This window comes from Nymphaea colorata, chromosome 3, assembly GCF_008831285.2.
Source record: "Nymphaea colorata isolate Beijing-Zhang1983 chromosome 3, ASM883128v2, whole genome shotgun sequence".
Classification (NCBI taxonomy): Eukaryota; Viridiplantae; Streptophyta; class Magnoliopsida; order Nymphaeales; family Nymphaeaceae; genus Nymphaea; species Nymphaea colorata.
This window is the reverse complement of record NC_045140.1, coordinates 5,234,529-5,252,235: the sequence shown is the minus strand read 5'-3', so window position 1 is coordinate 5,252,235 and position 17,707 is coordinate 5,234,529. Positions and strand designations below refer to the sequence as shown.

At 40.3% G+C, this 17,707-nt stretch overlaps 2 protein-coding genes across 12 annotated transcripts in view; both read right to left on the bottom strand.

Moving 5' to 3' along the window:
- Positions 1 to 1,418: 1,418 nt before the first annotated feature.
- LOC116251626 (U3 small nucleolar RNA-associated protein 18 homolog) lies at positions 1,419 to 6,097 on the bottom strand. Its single transcript, XM_031625996.2, has 2 exons — positions 5,886 to 6,097; positions 1,419 to 3,372 (listed from the first exon to the last, which is right to left on the bottom strand). Exon 2 carries the CDS (start codon positions 3,335 to 3,337, stop codon positions 1,628 to 1,630), a length of 1,710 nt encoding a protein of 569 aa, XP_031481856.1. The 5' UTR covers positions 3,338 to 3,372; positions 5,886 to 6,097; the 3' UTR covers positions 1,419 to 1,627.
- A 3,052-nt stretch (positions 6,098 to 9,149) lies between these two features.
- The window catches only part of LOC116249967 (uncharacterized), a 31,516-nt gene continuing 22,958 nt past the window's right edge, over positions 9,150 to 17,707 (bottom strand). For all 11 annotated transcript variants that reach the window (XM_050076518.1, XM_050076522.1, XM_050076525.1 and 8 more), the window contains one exon: positions 9,150 to 9,746. The gene's annotated coding sequence lies outside the window, so the exon portion shown is untranslated. The remainder of the gene's footprint in view (positions 9,747 to 17,707) is intronic.

The following is a 17,707-nucleotide window of genomic DNA, read 5'->3' as shown; positions in this document are numbered from 1 at the left end:
GATGTAATGACTTTCTCCTGCTCAAAACAGTTTCTTTAATGGAAAAAGTTCCATGGATGGAACGATACTCTGCTCGTCCACCCACGTCTTTTGGTTTTGCAATCAACTCACTCTTCAGAAATTGAAGTGTTCATCTTCATCTTTCTTTTCTTCCATTTCTCTCACTTTTCACGTTTTCATCTGATTTGTTTTGCTTATACTGTAGTTTACTATCGCGTTGATTCTTTCATAGAAAATGTGCATCAAACTGCTCATACTAACAAGTATTCATGTTGTGGGTATTAATAAAGGCAACTGCCGATGATATATGAGAAGCAGCAGTCTCAAGTAGACATTGAAAACATAGTCGATCTACCACCACTGATAGAGGATTTCGATTCGTGGGAAGAAATATTGCGCTGCAATTGTTCACTGGTGTCATCTCAACGTTACCAATTTCAAGGTAGGCTCCTTTTCTTTGTAAGTAAAAATGTTGGGGGACCATTTTTTTTTTCTTTCCTGTTTGTTCTTAGATAACGTGAGCATAAGTGATGGGGAAAATTCTGTGGAAAAGAATGTAAGAATTTCTGAGAACTGAAATAGCAATGTGGAAGTCGATTGAACACTGCAGTCTGGAGAGACTAAATGCATCTTTTTTTTTAATATTCTATGTACATAAAGTTTTATTAACACTATCAGTGTCTGTTGTCCCTTTATCAACCAATCAACAAAATGTCTTAGTTGTCTGCCAAAAAGAATCTTGGTTTTTTACTCATCTGAGACGTTTAGTCTATACAATACATTTCTAGCTAACGGTTTCTGCACTTTATTTTATAGGCTTATTCAGTGAACATGGGCTTCTAATTGGTGAACAAGTGAAAGGAGATACCCTGCTCCCTGACCCAGGTGATGTTTTTTGTTGCTTCGAGAACAGAGGGGTGGAGCATTGCAGCAGTGGCAGCACTGTACAAAATGGCCTCTTTGAAAATGGTGAAAAGAAGAATGACGAGAGTTTGAGAAAGAAGAAGTATGGCAGTGAAAGAGGGAAGGAGATCACTTTGTCGAGTTGTCTAAGTACTTCTACATGCCTATAACACAGGCAGCTAAGAAAATGGACGTAGGATTGACAGTACTGAAGAAGAAGTGCAGGGAATATGGAATCCCAAGATGGCCTCACAGGAAGATGAAGAGTTTGAGAAGTTTCAGACCTAAGACGGAATGGAGATCTTGAAGGCAGTTAGGCTTCTCCTTTGGTTTCACCTTGGAGTTGGCACATACAGGGACTGGATTTATGGTTAATAAAGTGATAGAAGCAATCCATACCACTTTTATTCTTTCTTCTACCCTTTGAAGAAATAAATCCTTGTCCCTTTGTCGACAAAACCTCAAATGATCTAGCAAGAATAAATGAAATTCACTCAAGCAAGGAGGCCCTTACATAATGTAAGAATAGCATTATTGCAAAGTTCTTCCAATTAAAGCAATATTTTGCAAAGACATGCATTGTTATTACCACATACACATTAGAACTCCAAAGGGAGGCTGTGGCATGACAAAAATGTTTAGAACAATGTGTATTCAAGGATAAGACATAATTCAAATGAGCCATATGATTGCAAAGAAGAAAATTTATATGATTACTATCAAATTATGCATGTTCATAATGGTGAAGCTTATACAACAGCACCTTTCCAGCAGCATTTCCTAGGACCATCAAACCTCCACGAGGACTGAAATCTAAACACTGCACATTCTGCAGGTTATGTTTCAAAGGGGGCCAGTTTGAGAATACACTCAGAGATGGTACATGAACCAACTTTACGCTATCACGCTTCATGCTTGAAAAGGTGGCCAGGATTTGACCATCATGATTAAACTGCAACCCGTCCACTTTAGTAGTTAAATTGGTAAGAGCTTTCATTGGTTTTCTTTTGCCTCCAAGAAACTCATCCCGGTTATAAACATTAACAATTCCACTATCCGAACCTGCAGCAAAGACAGTACTATCTTTTGAAACACTCAAAGCAGAGCTATTAATGCAACCATCATCAATGCCCTTGTGGAAGCATTTTCTTGTCCTAAGGTCCCAAGAGTAGATATGCCCATCTCCACCCGAGCTCAACAGCTGGTGTCCATCATTAGCAAATGCCAAGGATCGGGCAGTTCCATTCATTTTTAGAGTTCCAATTAGCTGCTTAGATTTAGAAGAGACTAAAAGAATATATCCCTCGTTGCCGGTAAATGCAATAGTACTAGAATCAGGGGATACTTCAAACGATTCCAAGCTCTTCTCTTCTCTGCCCATCAATGGGCCTACTCTGTCAACCTTGGCGTTTACTATATCTAAACTGTAAAAAAATTTCCTTCTTCCACTGATGATGGCCTGTGATCCATCAGGCAAGAATGAAGCTTTACGAATGGGACAATCCTCAAGAAAAATGCTTTGTATCTTAGTGTTTCTCTTTCCATCGATCTGAAAGAATCTAAGCTTTTTATCAAGTCCAGCTGTAAGCAACAACTGGGCATTCCTGTGGAACTCAACTGATGTAATGGGGCCATTTGAAGGGTCCTCTGCATTGCCATCTATCAATCTTGAGAACTCAAGGAGCCCAGGCAATAATTTTGTTGTGCTCCTTACTACTGCATCCTCACTCGACAAAAGGATGTTGTTGCCATTGGCACCATGACCTTGAGCTCGGACTGATTCATTCTCTTCATCTGATTCGTCATCAAAAGCATCTCTCTCAGACCTCCACCCAAGCTCCGCCCACTCAGTTTTGGGGTTCAGCTTAAGATGCTGTGACCTTAATCTTGCAACATAATCAGCTCCACTGACCAATATCTCACCTTCTTCTCCCCTTAATTTTCTTAGCCTGTTGGTTTTGGCTATGTTGATTTTCGCTACTTGTTCTTCTTCATCAATCCATACAGGTTTCCTTGTCTCGTGTGGCTCTCTCTCTTCATCACTCATGGAAGCTTCCCTGTCTACCTCATTATCCTCATGAAGAATATTACCCTCATGAAGAATAACATCAGTAGCAGATGACCAATCTTTAGACAAAAAAACACCATCCTCATTCATATCTTCTCCTGTATCTTTTGCCGCCTCTTTACCAAATCCAACAGAAGAATGAAGAGGGCCAAACAGGAAGCCCTCCAGCTTCTTCATCTCCTGCATCTCACTGGCAACTTTATGTTCCTTCTTTTTGGCAGAAGCATCACGTTTTTGTTTCCTTCTTTGACTTTTTGGATCTGCAGAAGCATCACCAGTTTCTCCAGCATTATCTTGATTGAGGTTAGCTTGATTATTGTCACTTGACCGCTTCCTAGATAGAGCATTCTGAGATACCAAACCCATCTCAAATTATTAACTTGCCCTGCTTTCACGTGTATCTGCATAGAGAAACAAAAATTTGGCATCAATTCCCCTGAATTGCAAGAAAACCTTTAGAATGACCTTATATCAGTAGACACAAAAAAGAAAAGTGCTTTTTCCATGCATGCTTCCATGACAAAATCTATGTCAAACCCATCTTCCAGCATGCTTATTATGCATTCCAAGAAATGGAAAAATGTAATTGCAAGAAACTGGAACATTAGCTATACGGAAGCACTAAGAATACCATAATAGATTCAAACGCGCCATAAAGAAAGCTTTTTTCTAGAGGGCTCTACACTTGTGTAGCGTAATTAGTTCGAGCCCATATTTCTACATGTTTATGCCGAAGATATTCTAAATGAAAACAAAAAAATAACTAAACAATTAGAACAATAGATCGCCGAAGCACCTAGCATTTCCCCCCCTTTGTTTCCGACTCGCAAGCTGGGGCTAGGCAGCTGCAGGTCTCAAACAAAGAGATATGTAAATTGCATATCATCTCTATAGAGAAACAAATTCAGCAGCTTAAAGAAACTGATCGATAACAAGTTTTGACTTTTGAAGTTTGTTTGTTTGCAGTGTGATGACAACAATTGACCTAAACGCCTAAACCTATGTCACATAGGTACGGTTACAGGTGCTGGTACGGGTACCGGTGCAGGTGTGAGTACGGGTACAGACCATTTTCAGGGAATCTCAAATCCTTGGATTTGAGGTCAGACAATCCATGGTGTTCGATTACATTGTGGGTTCTGCATAAACAGCTTCATATGTGGGAAGTGAGGCTGCCAGACACATCCCTATTGATCCCATTAACAATTTTAGGATCGCACAATCTTCTCTACCTCCGCAACTTCAGGTACTTCATTTGCCCGTCGATTTGAGTGACCAAAAGATATCGCAGAATATCAAAATTATTGATTCCTGATGGATGGAAGTTGAAAATCACATCAGCAGGACAAAACAGGGCCACCATCGGTATGGATGTAGGTGGTAAAAAATTCAAGCTAGTTGGAAGTTGCACTTCGAAGAAGTTGAAAACAAAAACTAATTAACCAATTGAAAAGCTTGACTCTTATACATTCGCTATAAAAAGAAAAGTGATCTAGAACAGCAGACTGACGTCAATGTTAAGAATAGAGATGAAATAACTCAAGTTCACATGGACTAACTGATCAATTTGCTAAAGTTGCAACCATGCTTCGTATATTGGCCCTTTGTGCAGTTTTCCTAACAAACCTGGTCTGTATTAGGTGCTTGTTCAGTTTACAATGACCAGGGCTCGTTTGCCAATTGTTCAAACTTTTCTGTTCTATAGAATGTTGCCAAGCTAGATCCTGTCCATTTGTGTTCTGAATTTTGTCTTTACAGTGAACTGCAGAAAGCTTTTCAACAGGTCCACGTTAATTCATATTTTGGGGTTCATTTCCTAGTTGGATTCTAAGCTGATTACTAAGGTTCTTGGTGCCTAGTAGCAGCCTTTATTGCCAACCAATCTCTTCATCTGAAATACATTTATAAAAGGAAGAAACATAAGATGCTGTCAATATGTATAAATGGCAAGGCAGACCACAGTCCATCTCACTATGCTAGTTACAGAAACTTGTTGCTTAGATGCATTTTCTCTTTGTTGTACTCCCCTGCTCACTTGTTCTTGGTCTAAGGATGAATTTACTTTGCATACAGGGACATCGCGAGATACAGTGTAATGAACAGCAGGCCAAACTACAGTTTCTAAACAGTAGTTTCCTCAACAGAAACTCCAACAAGCACTTCCCATACATTGAAACTTGAGTTTTTTCTAAAGTTTTATTTGGGTACAGGCCCATTTTCAGATCAAAGACAAAAGCTTGAGATAAAAATTAATTGTGTTCCTACCACACAAAGGCACTACATGCATTCCAAAAATCAACGAATATTGGCATACATTGATTCAGATTGCTCGAGACAGTGCTCACTTAAAACATTCATGATTAAATGCTCAGGAAAGTTGCACTCACAGTTGCAAATTTCAAAACATTGTTCACAGACAAAGAAATAAACTTAATATCGAATCAAATCAACTACGTTATAGTTGCCTTGTAGTTCTGCAATCCCTATCACATTTTCTAACGAAGTATGTCTCTGCGTTAGGAAAACCTAGCACTCCTCCCACGAAAACTAAAAAATCACGCTCCCCCGAAGCTCATCTCGCTGTCGACATTTTCGATCTGTCACCGGCTTTTCACTCTCGTGAAGCTCCCCTTCCCTACGTTCTTGCCCTTGCCCTCGGCCCTTTTTCATTTGACAGAAGCTTGGTTCTACACCGAGAAACGATTATCAAGAGACTCATTTGAAGACATGGATCATCACGAGCCACCAACCAAGAACAATATCAAAACACTGCTTAAAGACCTCAACTTGCGAGGCTCCCCATGAAGCCGCATGAAGGGAAAAACAGAAAATAAAATGTACAGACCATTTGAAGGACCACGGCGACGAATAGAAAAAGAAAGAACGCACAATAGGGAGAGAGAGGTTGGCGTACCTCAACTTCCGAAGGACCACGGCAATGGCTGGATGCAGAGTGGCGGCAGTGGCGCACGGCGAGCGGTCGGGCGAGCGGTCGAAGAAGAAGGCAGAGAGTCGAAGGAGGAGTCGAGCAAGCCCTCAACGGGGTCCGACTTTTTTCCCGGAGAAGTTTACCCTGGATTTCATTTTTTACCGAGGAAAAGTTAACGGCGTTTGATAACACCGGTTGAAAACGTACGTTTTTTCCCGATTTCACCTGCTGCACAGTCTTTCCCCCGACAATCAAACGGCGCCTTAGGTACCTTCAAGATAGAGATAAGTTATCCGCATGAGACTCATGTGGGATAAGTTTCTGCAATGAAATACCACAGAGAATTTTTTTGTCATAACAAGAAAAAATATACCTGATTTTGTGGCAGAGTTTCTTTTGAAAGTCAGGAATCAGAGGTTTCGACGGAGCCAAAAAGAAAAAATAATACGCATAAATGGAAAGACAAAAAAGTGTGTGTGAGAGTTACAAAGTTAACTAAATTAATTATAGAAAGAGTGAGAGAGAGAGAGATTTTAAGAAGGGGTGGAGTGCTAAATTGATTAAAGAGAGTAAGAGACATTGAAATAAACTTTAGTGCTTTGTGGAATGGGAAGGGGTTAATATTCATTAATGGTGCTTTATAGAAAGACAGAGATGTTATGAAGGGTTAAAAAAATGGATTTTTCATGAAGGTCCTTAACTTATTGGCTATATTGCATAATAGTTCCTCTTCCTTTCCAAGTTTTCCAAGGACATCCTCTCAAAATCAATCTCACCGGAAATCATACGCTGAATAGAATTACCTGCCAGGTCTTTTAACTCTGTGCGCCACCAAGTTTTTGCCTTTGGAAATGTCATGAGATTTTGGAAAAAGACAATCAACTATGCTTTGGTTTTGACATATTCATTTTCTCTATTTTGATTCATAGGGGTCGAACAAACCTCCTCACCAAGTTTTTCAACTATTTTATGTTAGTAGCATTCATGATCCTTTTGAGAGATTCTGCTTCATTTATGATAGAACGTATGTCGCTGGAAGCATGAGAGTTTAGTGAATGCAAGAATATGTTTGAAACAATTTTTTTTTTTATATTTCATCACAAATTTATGTATTTAATTTTAAATTGGCAATAATTTTACATGGACAGCTAGCTAAAGTTAATCTGCGCAGACAAATTTTAAAATTAGTTTCACAAAGATCCAACAAAAAAAAAAAAAAATCTTGAAACGATAGACTGTTTTTTCCCGGTTTCCAACTTTCTGCTAAAGCCCCTTGCCACAGACGCTTGCATTTGAACTATTTTTTCTAGTTTACTGTTCTGTTTACCTTTCGGTTGCTCAACTTAGGAGAAGTGACGCGAGTAGTAGTTGCATGATATATGTCATGGATTATCCTCGGTTTTATTTATATATAGTGCTTCAGCATATCCTTGATTTTTCCCTTCACTGCTTTTCACAATTTTTCTCTCTATACCAAATGGTTTCTCTTCTGGTAAGGCATGATTATAAAAGTTAAGTTGAGGCGTTTAAACAAGCAAACTTCAAAAGTCAAAACTTATTATCGATCAGTTTCTTTAAGCTGCTGAATTGGTTTCTCTATAGAGATGATATGCAATTTACATATCTCTTGCTTGAGACCCGCAGCTGCCTAGCCCCAGCTTGCGAGTCGAGAAAAAAAGAGGGAAATGCTAGGTGCTTCGGCGATCCATTTTTCTAATTGTTTAATTTACTTTTTTGTTTTTGTTTAGAATATCTTCGGCATAAACATGTAGAAATATGGGCTCGAACTAATTACGCTACACAAGTGTAGAGCCCTCTAGAAAAAACTTTCTTTATGGGGCATTTGAATCTATTATGGTATTCTTAGTGCTTCCGTATAGCTAATGTTCCAGTTTCTTGCAGGTCCCCGCATTGGTGAAAACATCAGCAGTAGAGAGAGAGAGCTGAAAACGAACTTAATTAAGGAGGCCAATGTACAAAGATACACCAGCTCGCAATGAGTGTTGAGAGGGGAATAACAAACTTCAAAACAGAAATTAAGTAGAAACTAGAAAAGTAGAAACTAGAAACGATGGAAGGTCGAAACAAATTCATCAAATCCTGAAGGTGGCTAGCTCTACGATGAGAGAGACTTCACTCCAAACCAAGGATGCAATGGCCGAACGATCGTATGTTGCATTCCTATAAAGAATATCATTCCTGATAGTCCAAATTGACCGCCAAATTACAAACAGTCAGATCTTCCGAAGCAGCCTCTACCTTTTAGATATACGAATATGCTTTGGACCAAATAATAAATTTCTAGAAAGGACCAAATAATAAATTGTAATATCCCTGCCTTACAAAATGGATAAACATGGCAACAAGATTATGGATGAATAAGGAAACTAAGAGAGATAATTGGTTAGGCAGCTGGAGATAATCCTTCCCAAACCCAGACCGAGCGAGGAGACGACGCGGCAACCCCTTTAATTCCACTAACATATTTTTCAGTAGTATGTTGGTATTATCAAAATCTTTGGTTGATGCATCATAGACGCCCATGACTCATTGTTCATCAATGGATGGCCCTAAAAGGATGGATTTGCTTTGCGTGTGGTTTATAGAGATTTTAGTTTCTTTGTTACTTTTGTAGTCACGTGCTGAATTGGAGTTTTAAAATATTTCGTGTTGACAATTCAGCACGATGTCTTGGATGTTATTTCTATCTCATATGTTAGTAATAGTAAAACCGGTCGGTCCTCATACCTTCATTTTAATTGAACTAATTAATACACCGCAAGGGTGGGCATCGGGTCGGCCGGTAAGCCCGGCCCAATAGCCCGGGTCTCGCCCCGGCCCGATAGACTCGGCCCATTTAAAATTAAAAAAATAATTTTTTAATTTAAAAATCATTTTTAAAATATAAAATATATTTATTAATAATAAATATATATTATTAAAACAATATGACCCGAGCCAGGTTTTTTCCTGCCCAGCCTCGGGCCCGGGCCGGCCCGGACGCCAACGGGAGGCCAAGAAATTATATGAAACAATTAGAAATTTAATTGTAGATGCTCTAAAATGCAAACAAATACATCTGAACGAGAAAAGGTAACAAGGTTCCATTTCCAAACAAATCTCACTTGAATTACCAGAGAAATGGCGACAAAAAAGAACATACCAAGTACACGATGGTAGTATCCAGGCTTTAAATATATGACAGTATAATATTCACTTCACTGGACTGTTAAAGAAACAAATATAATATTGCATCAATAATGTCCACTTCAACGCAACGCAACAGGGGTCAAAACAACATACAGAGAACCAAAGAAACTCAGTCTCGTAACACCTGAATCAGCCAACAAGAAGACCAACAAGACTTACCAATGTATTCAGCACAAGAGAATTAAAGAAGTAACAAAAATGATGGGAAAACCATAGACCAGCTTAAAGTTTAAAATGGACATCAACCACAACACAGTCTTGTTTACTCTATACAAAAAAATTAATTCTGAGGTAGTGTTGGATAAGGAAGCAAAATTGGGTTTACTTGAAAACAGGTCTTTCATCCACACAGAGGCTGTTGACAAACTTTATACCGCACAGAGGATGTTGACAAACTAAAAAAATAGAAGGCATCAAATGAAGATTTACATGAATGACTGGAAATGGTTGATCTGAAAAAAAAAAAAAAAAGGCTTACATGACAAGAATATTAAGCTTAAGAAGGTTAACCTAAACTGGCTAGAAGGACTTGTATAAGTTTGCCCTCACTGAAAGTAGAAGAATCTTGATAATGGCTGACCACTGGACGTAGGATAGCTACCAATTTTATACCTCTTCCTCGTCCAATATTGTTTCCTGAAGAAGGATAAAATGAGATGTTCATATCAAGTGCAGCAACAGAGAAAGGAACAAAACTCTTTGCTCTCTTTTACTGCATTTGCTATCATGTGAGACATTACAACTATAGAATGTAGAATGTACCGTTGAGGAGATCAAAGGTCAAAATGAATATAGAAGACACTTTAGCATGTCAAATGCGGCATACACAGTTCTGCGCCATAGAAGAAGCTCGACCTGTTATTTTTTCAGCTTATATTTTCATGCATAATACTCCCTTAAAAGGTTAATGCATTCATACCTAGTTCCGTAACAAATAATTTCAACTCTGAAAGAAGCACAATTAAGAATGCAATAAGGTGAATGCAGCATGGCCATTTCTACCAAGCCTCCTTTACAATACTGTATTCAGACCTAGCCCTCTCTTCGGCAATACTCCAACATATCAACTAGGTTTAAGCACTCTTCAAAACCTAACTTGTTCATCTAATTTCCAGTCACATGCAGTCCGTGCTAGCTACATGAAAGTGACGAAATCTAATTGATGCATTTGTTTAGTCATCTATATAGCTTTGACAAAAATTTTACACTCAGTTTACGACTGGAGACCTATTATGACACGTCTAGACAATTGCATAAATGAAAGGAATTGCATCATGGATTCATAAATACATACATCAGTGTCCAATGAAAGCAGTCTACAACTTTCTATAGATTGAGCGAGAGAGAGAGAGACAGTACAACAATGTCTTGCAGTAAGTACACATGAAAAGTTAGAAAATGCACTCTCAAGGTTTCTGTATGTGATTGTGGTTTTATGAGATACAATGTGCTTTTTGTCTGTAAGAAAGCTAAACATTGCACAGAAATTCATGAGAATGAGGGGAAATGATCTCTCAAGCTTCCCATATGCGATTAATGATCATTAACATCAATGAGGAAACACATAGGTTTCTCTTTAATGAAAGCAGTCTCTTGCACAGAAATTCAAGAGAAATGTCGGACATTGGTGTATCATGGTTCCAATATGTGATTACTAATCATTGTTACCAACAAGGAAAAATGTTTTTCTAGAGCATATCCTTCCCCTAAGTAAAATGTGTACAATCATGGCCAAGCTTGTCTGTAGCTGAATATTGAACTTTCCACAAGCTTTACTTCAAAATCATTGTTCATATATGGCACAATCAAAACTAAAGCAATTTCTATAATTTAACAAGGATTTGAACTAACCTTTCTTTCTAAAGACAGAAATGATTTGTCTGCTTTAGTACTTGTGTAAATCAATGATGGGTTTCCTTGGTATTTCAGCACGTGCAAATCAACATTTTCACTTACCAATTTGGGGCATTTACTAATTGACCCGAATTTCAGAGGTAATGTCGGAATTTATGAACTGTTCTAAGCCCGCTGCCTGGTTCACCACAGCTTAAGAGTGGCCCTCCATATCAGTATATATGCATTCTTTACCATTCCTTGTACGTACCGTCTTGCATTAGGAATGGCCACTAGGACCTTCTCCCTATCAATTTTTGAGTAAGGAACTCCCATACCAACCATGATTTTATCCTTCTCCTCCAAGTAGTCTGGTTGGCCTTGTGAAAGCTGCCGCACTGCAAGACTATTCTTGTGAAGGAAATGAAAGAATGCATCGAGGAGACACCCATGCCAAAGAGTGTCAGCGTCATCAAGGTGCTTCCCTGACTACATTAGAGGACTGATTTTCAAACTTGCAATGGCAATCCAGTTAAGGTTGGGAGTGACAATTTCCGGCTCCAAGAACTGGGGCACTGGTATGCAACCTCTCTCTCTCTCCTTGTAATCGGCCTACGATTTCATCCCCAATGGTCTGATATCCCTCAAAACCCTTGCAATTGGATCTCAAAGGACCCTTCGGACCTTTATGAGGCTTTTCCCTTATTCTCATAGACTTGCCATTGGTAAGAGAATGCCCAACGTTGAACTTGCCCCTTTTTGGAACATGATAGCAAATCACCAAGGGAAAAATGTCACCAACTGTAATATCAAATAGTGGTGCCTGAGATCTCCGTTCCCTCGCGTCCCTGCATCTTGCTTTGAGTCGCCAGCCTCACCTCCTCCTTGATCGCCTGACTATTCATGCCATTCCGCCATGGTGGTTTCCATGGCTGCTTTGCACTCCTTCCATTCGCATGTGAGGCCTCCAGCAAAGCAACTTGGCGCTCTGCGTACCTTGCCGTTTGACTATTGGCGATAGGGCAATGGTGCCTTTCTTGGGTGATCGAACGAATGTGCCCCTATGGCCTAAATGGTGCTTCCCAATTCCAACTATTTCTTTTTCCAACTTGAATCGGCATGAAGTATGAACAAACATCCAAGATTTCATACAATCTGGCCCGTTCCTTTTTCATCAACGTTAACGATTTTATGGCCATTTTCTTGTAGGTTCTCTTCACTTCCTGCAATCTCTTGCTTCATGACCTCAACGCAAGGGAAATTATTGTTGCTACCATAAAAATCCAGTTGATGACAGACCTTAACCATCTCTTTGTCTTGAGAGGCGGACACTACCTTTGCTATTTGTTCTCCATCCTTGTATGACAACTCTAGAATGTTCTCAGTTCTGATCACCTTACCATCTAAGTTGTTAAGCAATTGTTCCAGCAGATCTTTGAAAGTCTTTTGTCGTGCCATTATCATTCCCAATCTCTTATTCATGGATTCTCGTGCTCGATCTTCCCACCCTTCCTTTCCATCGCCTCCGTGAACTTGTCCATCATTTGGTGCTCTTCCTCCAATTGCTTGCAAAAAGATTCAAGAACTGCAGGATCCTCATCCTCATCAGCAGACAATGTAAAGAGGTGGTCTGGTTTGGTGAATAAGACGACCGGCTCTGATACCATTGTTAGCCACCACCTGCTAACATCCACCTGCTACAAGAAAACACTCACCCACACACACTGCCTAACCCTGTTAGAGCAACCCTCACCTGAGGAAAATCCCTAGTTCATCGATAACCCTAATGACCCCCACAATTCCCTTATTTATAGTGATCTTCTGGATCAGTCCAGTAGACCCGATTCCTGATCCGAACCCTAGACTGTAACAGTCTCCAACCTGGTTCATGAAATCGAGAGGCTCCTCAACTCGAACTGAGATGTCTCCCCAACTTGGTTCTTGAAACTGAGTTGCTCCCCGACCCGGTTCTTAAAGCCGATACGTCACTCCCTCAGTTCTTCAAACCGAGATGCCTCCCCAACCCGATTCTATGAAACGACTCCCACAACTAAACTCAACTATGCCGAGAGGTCAAACTCCATTTTGGGAGGTCGATGCAAGGGTGAACTCATACCTGGGTTACGTGGAGGATTTGAGGTGTCATGATGAGAGTTGCTAGAGCCAGTCGAGACTATGGAGTACCTGTCACGACATGCCAGTCAACCTGCAGAGTGCTGCCAGACATCTTCTCTCCACCATCAGTCTGTATCCTTGTATACACGTCTGTCAATCTCTGCAATTTTTATTTTCTTTTTGTATCCACGCATATCAATCTCTTCCCCAAAGCGCCACAATTTTTTTCAGCTGCATCATTTGTGTTGAAGTTTAAGAAGTTCTTCTTCAACCTGCAAGACTTTGCTCATATTCTTATCATGAGAGTAAGTTTGCTTCAGAAATTCCCACATATGCTTGGCAGAGGTATAATAAGCAATCGTAGGAGTGATGTGTGTCTGCACACTATTCACAGAGGTATAATAAGCAATCGTAGGAGTGATGTGTGTCTGCATACTATTCATAATCCATGACATCACAATATTGTTATCTTCCTCCCATGTAGAATATTTTCCGGTCTTAGTTAGGGGTTCTTCCTCCTCAATAACATGTTTCTTTCTATGCCCCTTAACAGACATCATATATACGCGACACCAAATTTCATAATTTGAGCCATCTAACTTCACGGTAGACCCAAATGAAAGAAGATTCCCAGAGACTTTATATTCTCCCTGTGTATCAACAATACTATCCCTCTGCTCCATAGTGAAGATCAAAGAAAAGAATCTTTGCACACTTAATATAAAATCTCTGCACACTTAATATAGACTGCTGAAAAAAAATGAACGTGCAGGCAGAAAAATCCAGTCACAGATTTTTAACGTCTAGATGTTGTTAACATGCATTCAAAGTAGGTAGCAGTGACACTTCCTTCACGTCCCTGAATAGTAGGAAACTTGGACAGTAATTACTGCTGAAAAAACAAACTTACAGACGAAGACTGCCGCTGCTTTTTCTGTTCTCAACCTCGCAACTCTCAAACAGCAAGTCCACATCTTGCTGTTCCACAATTAGCAACGTCAATAAACCATCTCCCCGAAAAGCAGCAGCTATCCACAACCAGAAACAGCAACAAGCAATTTCTGATCAGCAACAGCGACAGGATCCCAGCAGCCACACCATGTTCCACTAGTGGATCTGATCACGCGTTCCACATAGGCGTGATCAGATTCCACCCTCCAACGAGCAAGAGAAGGAAGAAGAAGAAGGAGATGATAAAAGAGATGGAGAGACGAGAGAGGGGGAAGAACGAGAGGAGGAAGAACGAGAGAGGGAGATTCAGTCTCTGCCCATCAACCGAAGAGAGAGGAAGAGAGAGTTTGGGGGTTAGAAACCTGACAGTCACCGGAAAGGAGATCGCCGGAAATCTGCCAGTCGCCGGCAGCCTGAAGTGATCACGCCGCTGGCTTTGATACCATGTTGTTGTGAGAGAAAGAGAGAGAAGAAAACACGTCCAACTTATTATTCATCACGTACCCTAACCCTTACTTAAGGGTGAGAATTAGGGTAAAAACAAAATTACAATGTAAACAAAAAGTTTTGCCCATCTTACTTTTGGGGGGATGCGATCTTAACTGCTTGTTACCTCATTAATCGCCTACCATCTTCATCTATACTTAACAAAATTCCAGTTCAAATGCTTTACCCGGATCGTCCATTGTTTCAAACTCCACCTCGTGTGTTTGGATGCACATGCTTCGTTCATATCCTTGGACCAAAGCGAGATAAACTTGCTGCCCAAGCCCGAAAATGTATCTTCATTGGTCATCCCAAGAACCAACGAGGCTATAAATGCTTTTGACCCTCTCACCCAGAAAGAGTAAGTCAGTGCGGATGTCACATTCTTTGAGTCCCGTCCATATTTTCCACAACCATCAACCTCTTGTCCTGAGAGTCTCCCTCAATGCCCTTTGCAAATCCTACCTTTCCCGCTTATGTCCCTTCCGAGTTCATCACCACCTCGAAGTCGTTTTTCGGATCCTCCATTAGTCTACTCTCGCCGACAGGGTCTCTCACATGGCTCTCCTCCATCATCCTCTCCTGAGGTAAGTGTACCTGATTCCTCACCTCCGGTTATCTATGACTCGCAAGATCTTCCTATTGCCTTGAGGAAGGGTAAACGTCAATGCACCATTCATCCAATTTCACAGTTTGTGATGTCTGAATATGTAAGTGACAAGGTGCAATAATTCATTCATGCTCTGTCTACTTATACTACTCCGACATGTCATCAACAAGCATTACTAGACCCTAATTGGCGCCAGGCTATGGAAGAGGAAATACATACTTTACAGGAACGCAATACATGGGACCTTATTGCTCCTCCTTCTGGTTGTGATATTGTTGGATCCAAATGGGTATTCACTATCAAATACCATGCAGATGGTACCCTTGAACGCTATAAAGCTCGGCTGGTCGCAAAAGGGTATACTCAGACCTATGGTGTTGATTTTTTTGACACGGTGGCTCGGCTAGGTATCATTCGCCTCTTGATTTCTCTTGCAGTTCACTATGACTGGCAGATGCATCAATTGGAAGTCAAAAATGCATTCTTGTATGGCGATCTTGAGGAGACAGTTTATATGCAACAACCACAACAACCACCTGGCTTCGAGGTTCAGGGGGAGTGTGGGAACGTGTGCAAATTGCGAAAGGCCATAGATGGACTGAAACAAAGTCCCTGTGCGTGGTTTCATAAACTATCTGATATTGTCTCATAGAGTGGATTCCAAAGGTCACCTCTTGATCATTCAGTGTTTGTTAAGAAGGGAGAGTTGGATATGGTCATCTTGGCAGTATATGTTGATGATATTGGAGTATATGTTGATGATATTATATTGATCGACAACTATAAACAAGGTATATCTGAGACCAAAGAATTTCTGCAAAAGCATTTTGTCACAAAAGATCCTGGACACTTGAGGTATTTTCTTGGAATAGAAGTGGCTCGTGGTAAAGAAGGAATAGTTCTCTCTCAAAGAAAGTACATTTTAGACTTTGCAAGAAACTGAAATGTTGGGGGCAAAACCTGCCACCATTCCCATGAATCCACGATTGCACCTACATGATGAGCAGTTAGAACTTGTAGAGTCCAAGACGTATAGATCGTTAATTGGAAAACTTCTTTATGTGACAGTTACAAGACCAGATATTAGTTTTGCAGTGGGAAAATTGAGTCAATTTATGGAGAAACCGAGGAAGATTCATTGGGAAGCTGCATTGATGATACTCAAATACTTAAAGTCTTCTCCTGATGTCCAAGCCTATAGTGATGCAGACTATGTAGGATCTGTTGAAGATAGAAAATCCACCATTGGCTTTTGTGTTTTTGTAGGAGGGAATCTTATATCTTGGAGGAGCAAGAAACAGAATGTGGTCTCACGGTCTAGTGCTGAGTCAGAATATAGGGCCATGGCCAAAACGGCAGCAGAATTAACATGGGTTAAATCCATGCTTGAAAGCCTTGACATTCCAGTTCAACTACCTATGACAATGTTTTGTGATAACAGGTCTGCCACTTATATTGCAAATAACCCAAGTTTTGTGTAACCCTAAATTCTTCAAGGGTATCTATGGAGCGTGAAGACTTCTGGGGTCGACAACATCTCCATGCGGCTGCGCTCCAATGCATCACACATGCTCCAATGCATCACACATCCTTGACTGCATGAATCTTTCATCCAACTACAGGGGTCCACAGGACTCTAAAACTGTATAACCATACATAAAAGCCTCCCTGCAAACCATGCAATCTCAGGCATTGTGAGCTCAGGAAAACGAGCAAAGTCCATTAACTCGACGCCTTCTACTGACTTAACTGCAGCTATAGCCTGCATACACAAAATATCACAAGAGTAGAGCTGAAAGCCTAGATATCAGATGGCTGTTCTGATATCCCCTTGACTCCTTCCAGTCCTATGTAAGCCAAAGGTCTAAGCCCTAGATCATCATGTATCCCAATGGTGTCGAAAAAATAATTAGCATGGCCAAGATGTTTAAAGGGGTAAGAATGTCTAACGTTATTGGACTGCCAAGGGTTCAACTAAAGGAGAAATTGTGAGAGCTCTCTCAGGGGACTAGAAGAAAAATGCAGCATGTCCAACATGGGAAAGACTCTTAACTCTGTCCCACTGGAAAGTCCAACCAAGGTCTTGTCCACTAATTTTTTCACGCCGATGCCCCTATTCATCCGGACTACTTTCTCTCTCCTTTGTGTTCTCTCTCCTTGGTGTTGCTGTTTATGAAGGAAGACCCAACGCCGATGCCCCTACTCATTCCAAAATTCGTGTTCCAACTGACCATAAGGCCCTTTGGACACAGTACGCAATTAAAAGGAAGAAGTCATCACAACTTTCCTAGTCTTCCAAGCACATGGTGTCGACAAAAACAAATTTGAACAATTTTGTTCTTAATGCATAAAAAACCATCATCCATTGACCTGCAAAAATCTCGTTTACTTTCAGTTTCTTATTCAACTTCTTATACTTGAAGTCTCGCTTTCAAGTAACTCCATATAGAAACTATCTGACCCTGTTAGTGTTGAGTGATTGAAGTCAGACAAAATATAGTAGTGCACAAAAAAGCTACTCCCAGTATCCACTAGCGGAGCCAGGAGCCAAAAAAATTTTTTTTGGTGGGGGCACCATTCAATACCTTTAATTTTTTTGGGA

Bases quoted from the DNA above. Each gene is read 5' to 3' on its own strand.
- LOC116251626 (XM_031625996.2), bottom strand. From the start codon at position 3,337: ATGGGTTTGGTATCTCAGAATGCTCTATCTAGGAAGCGGTCAAGTGAC.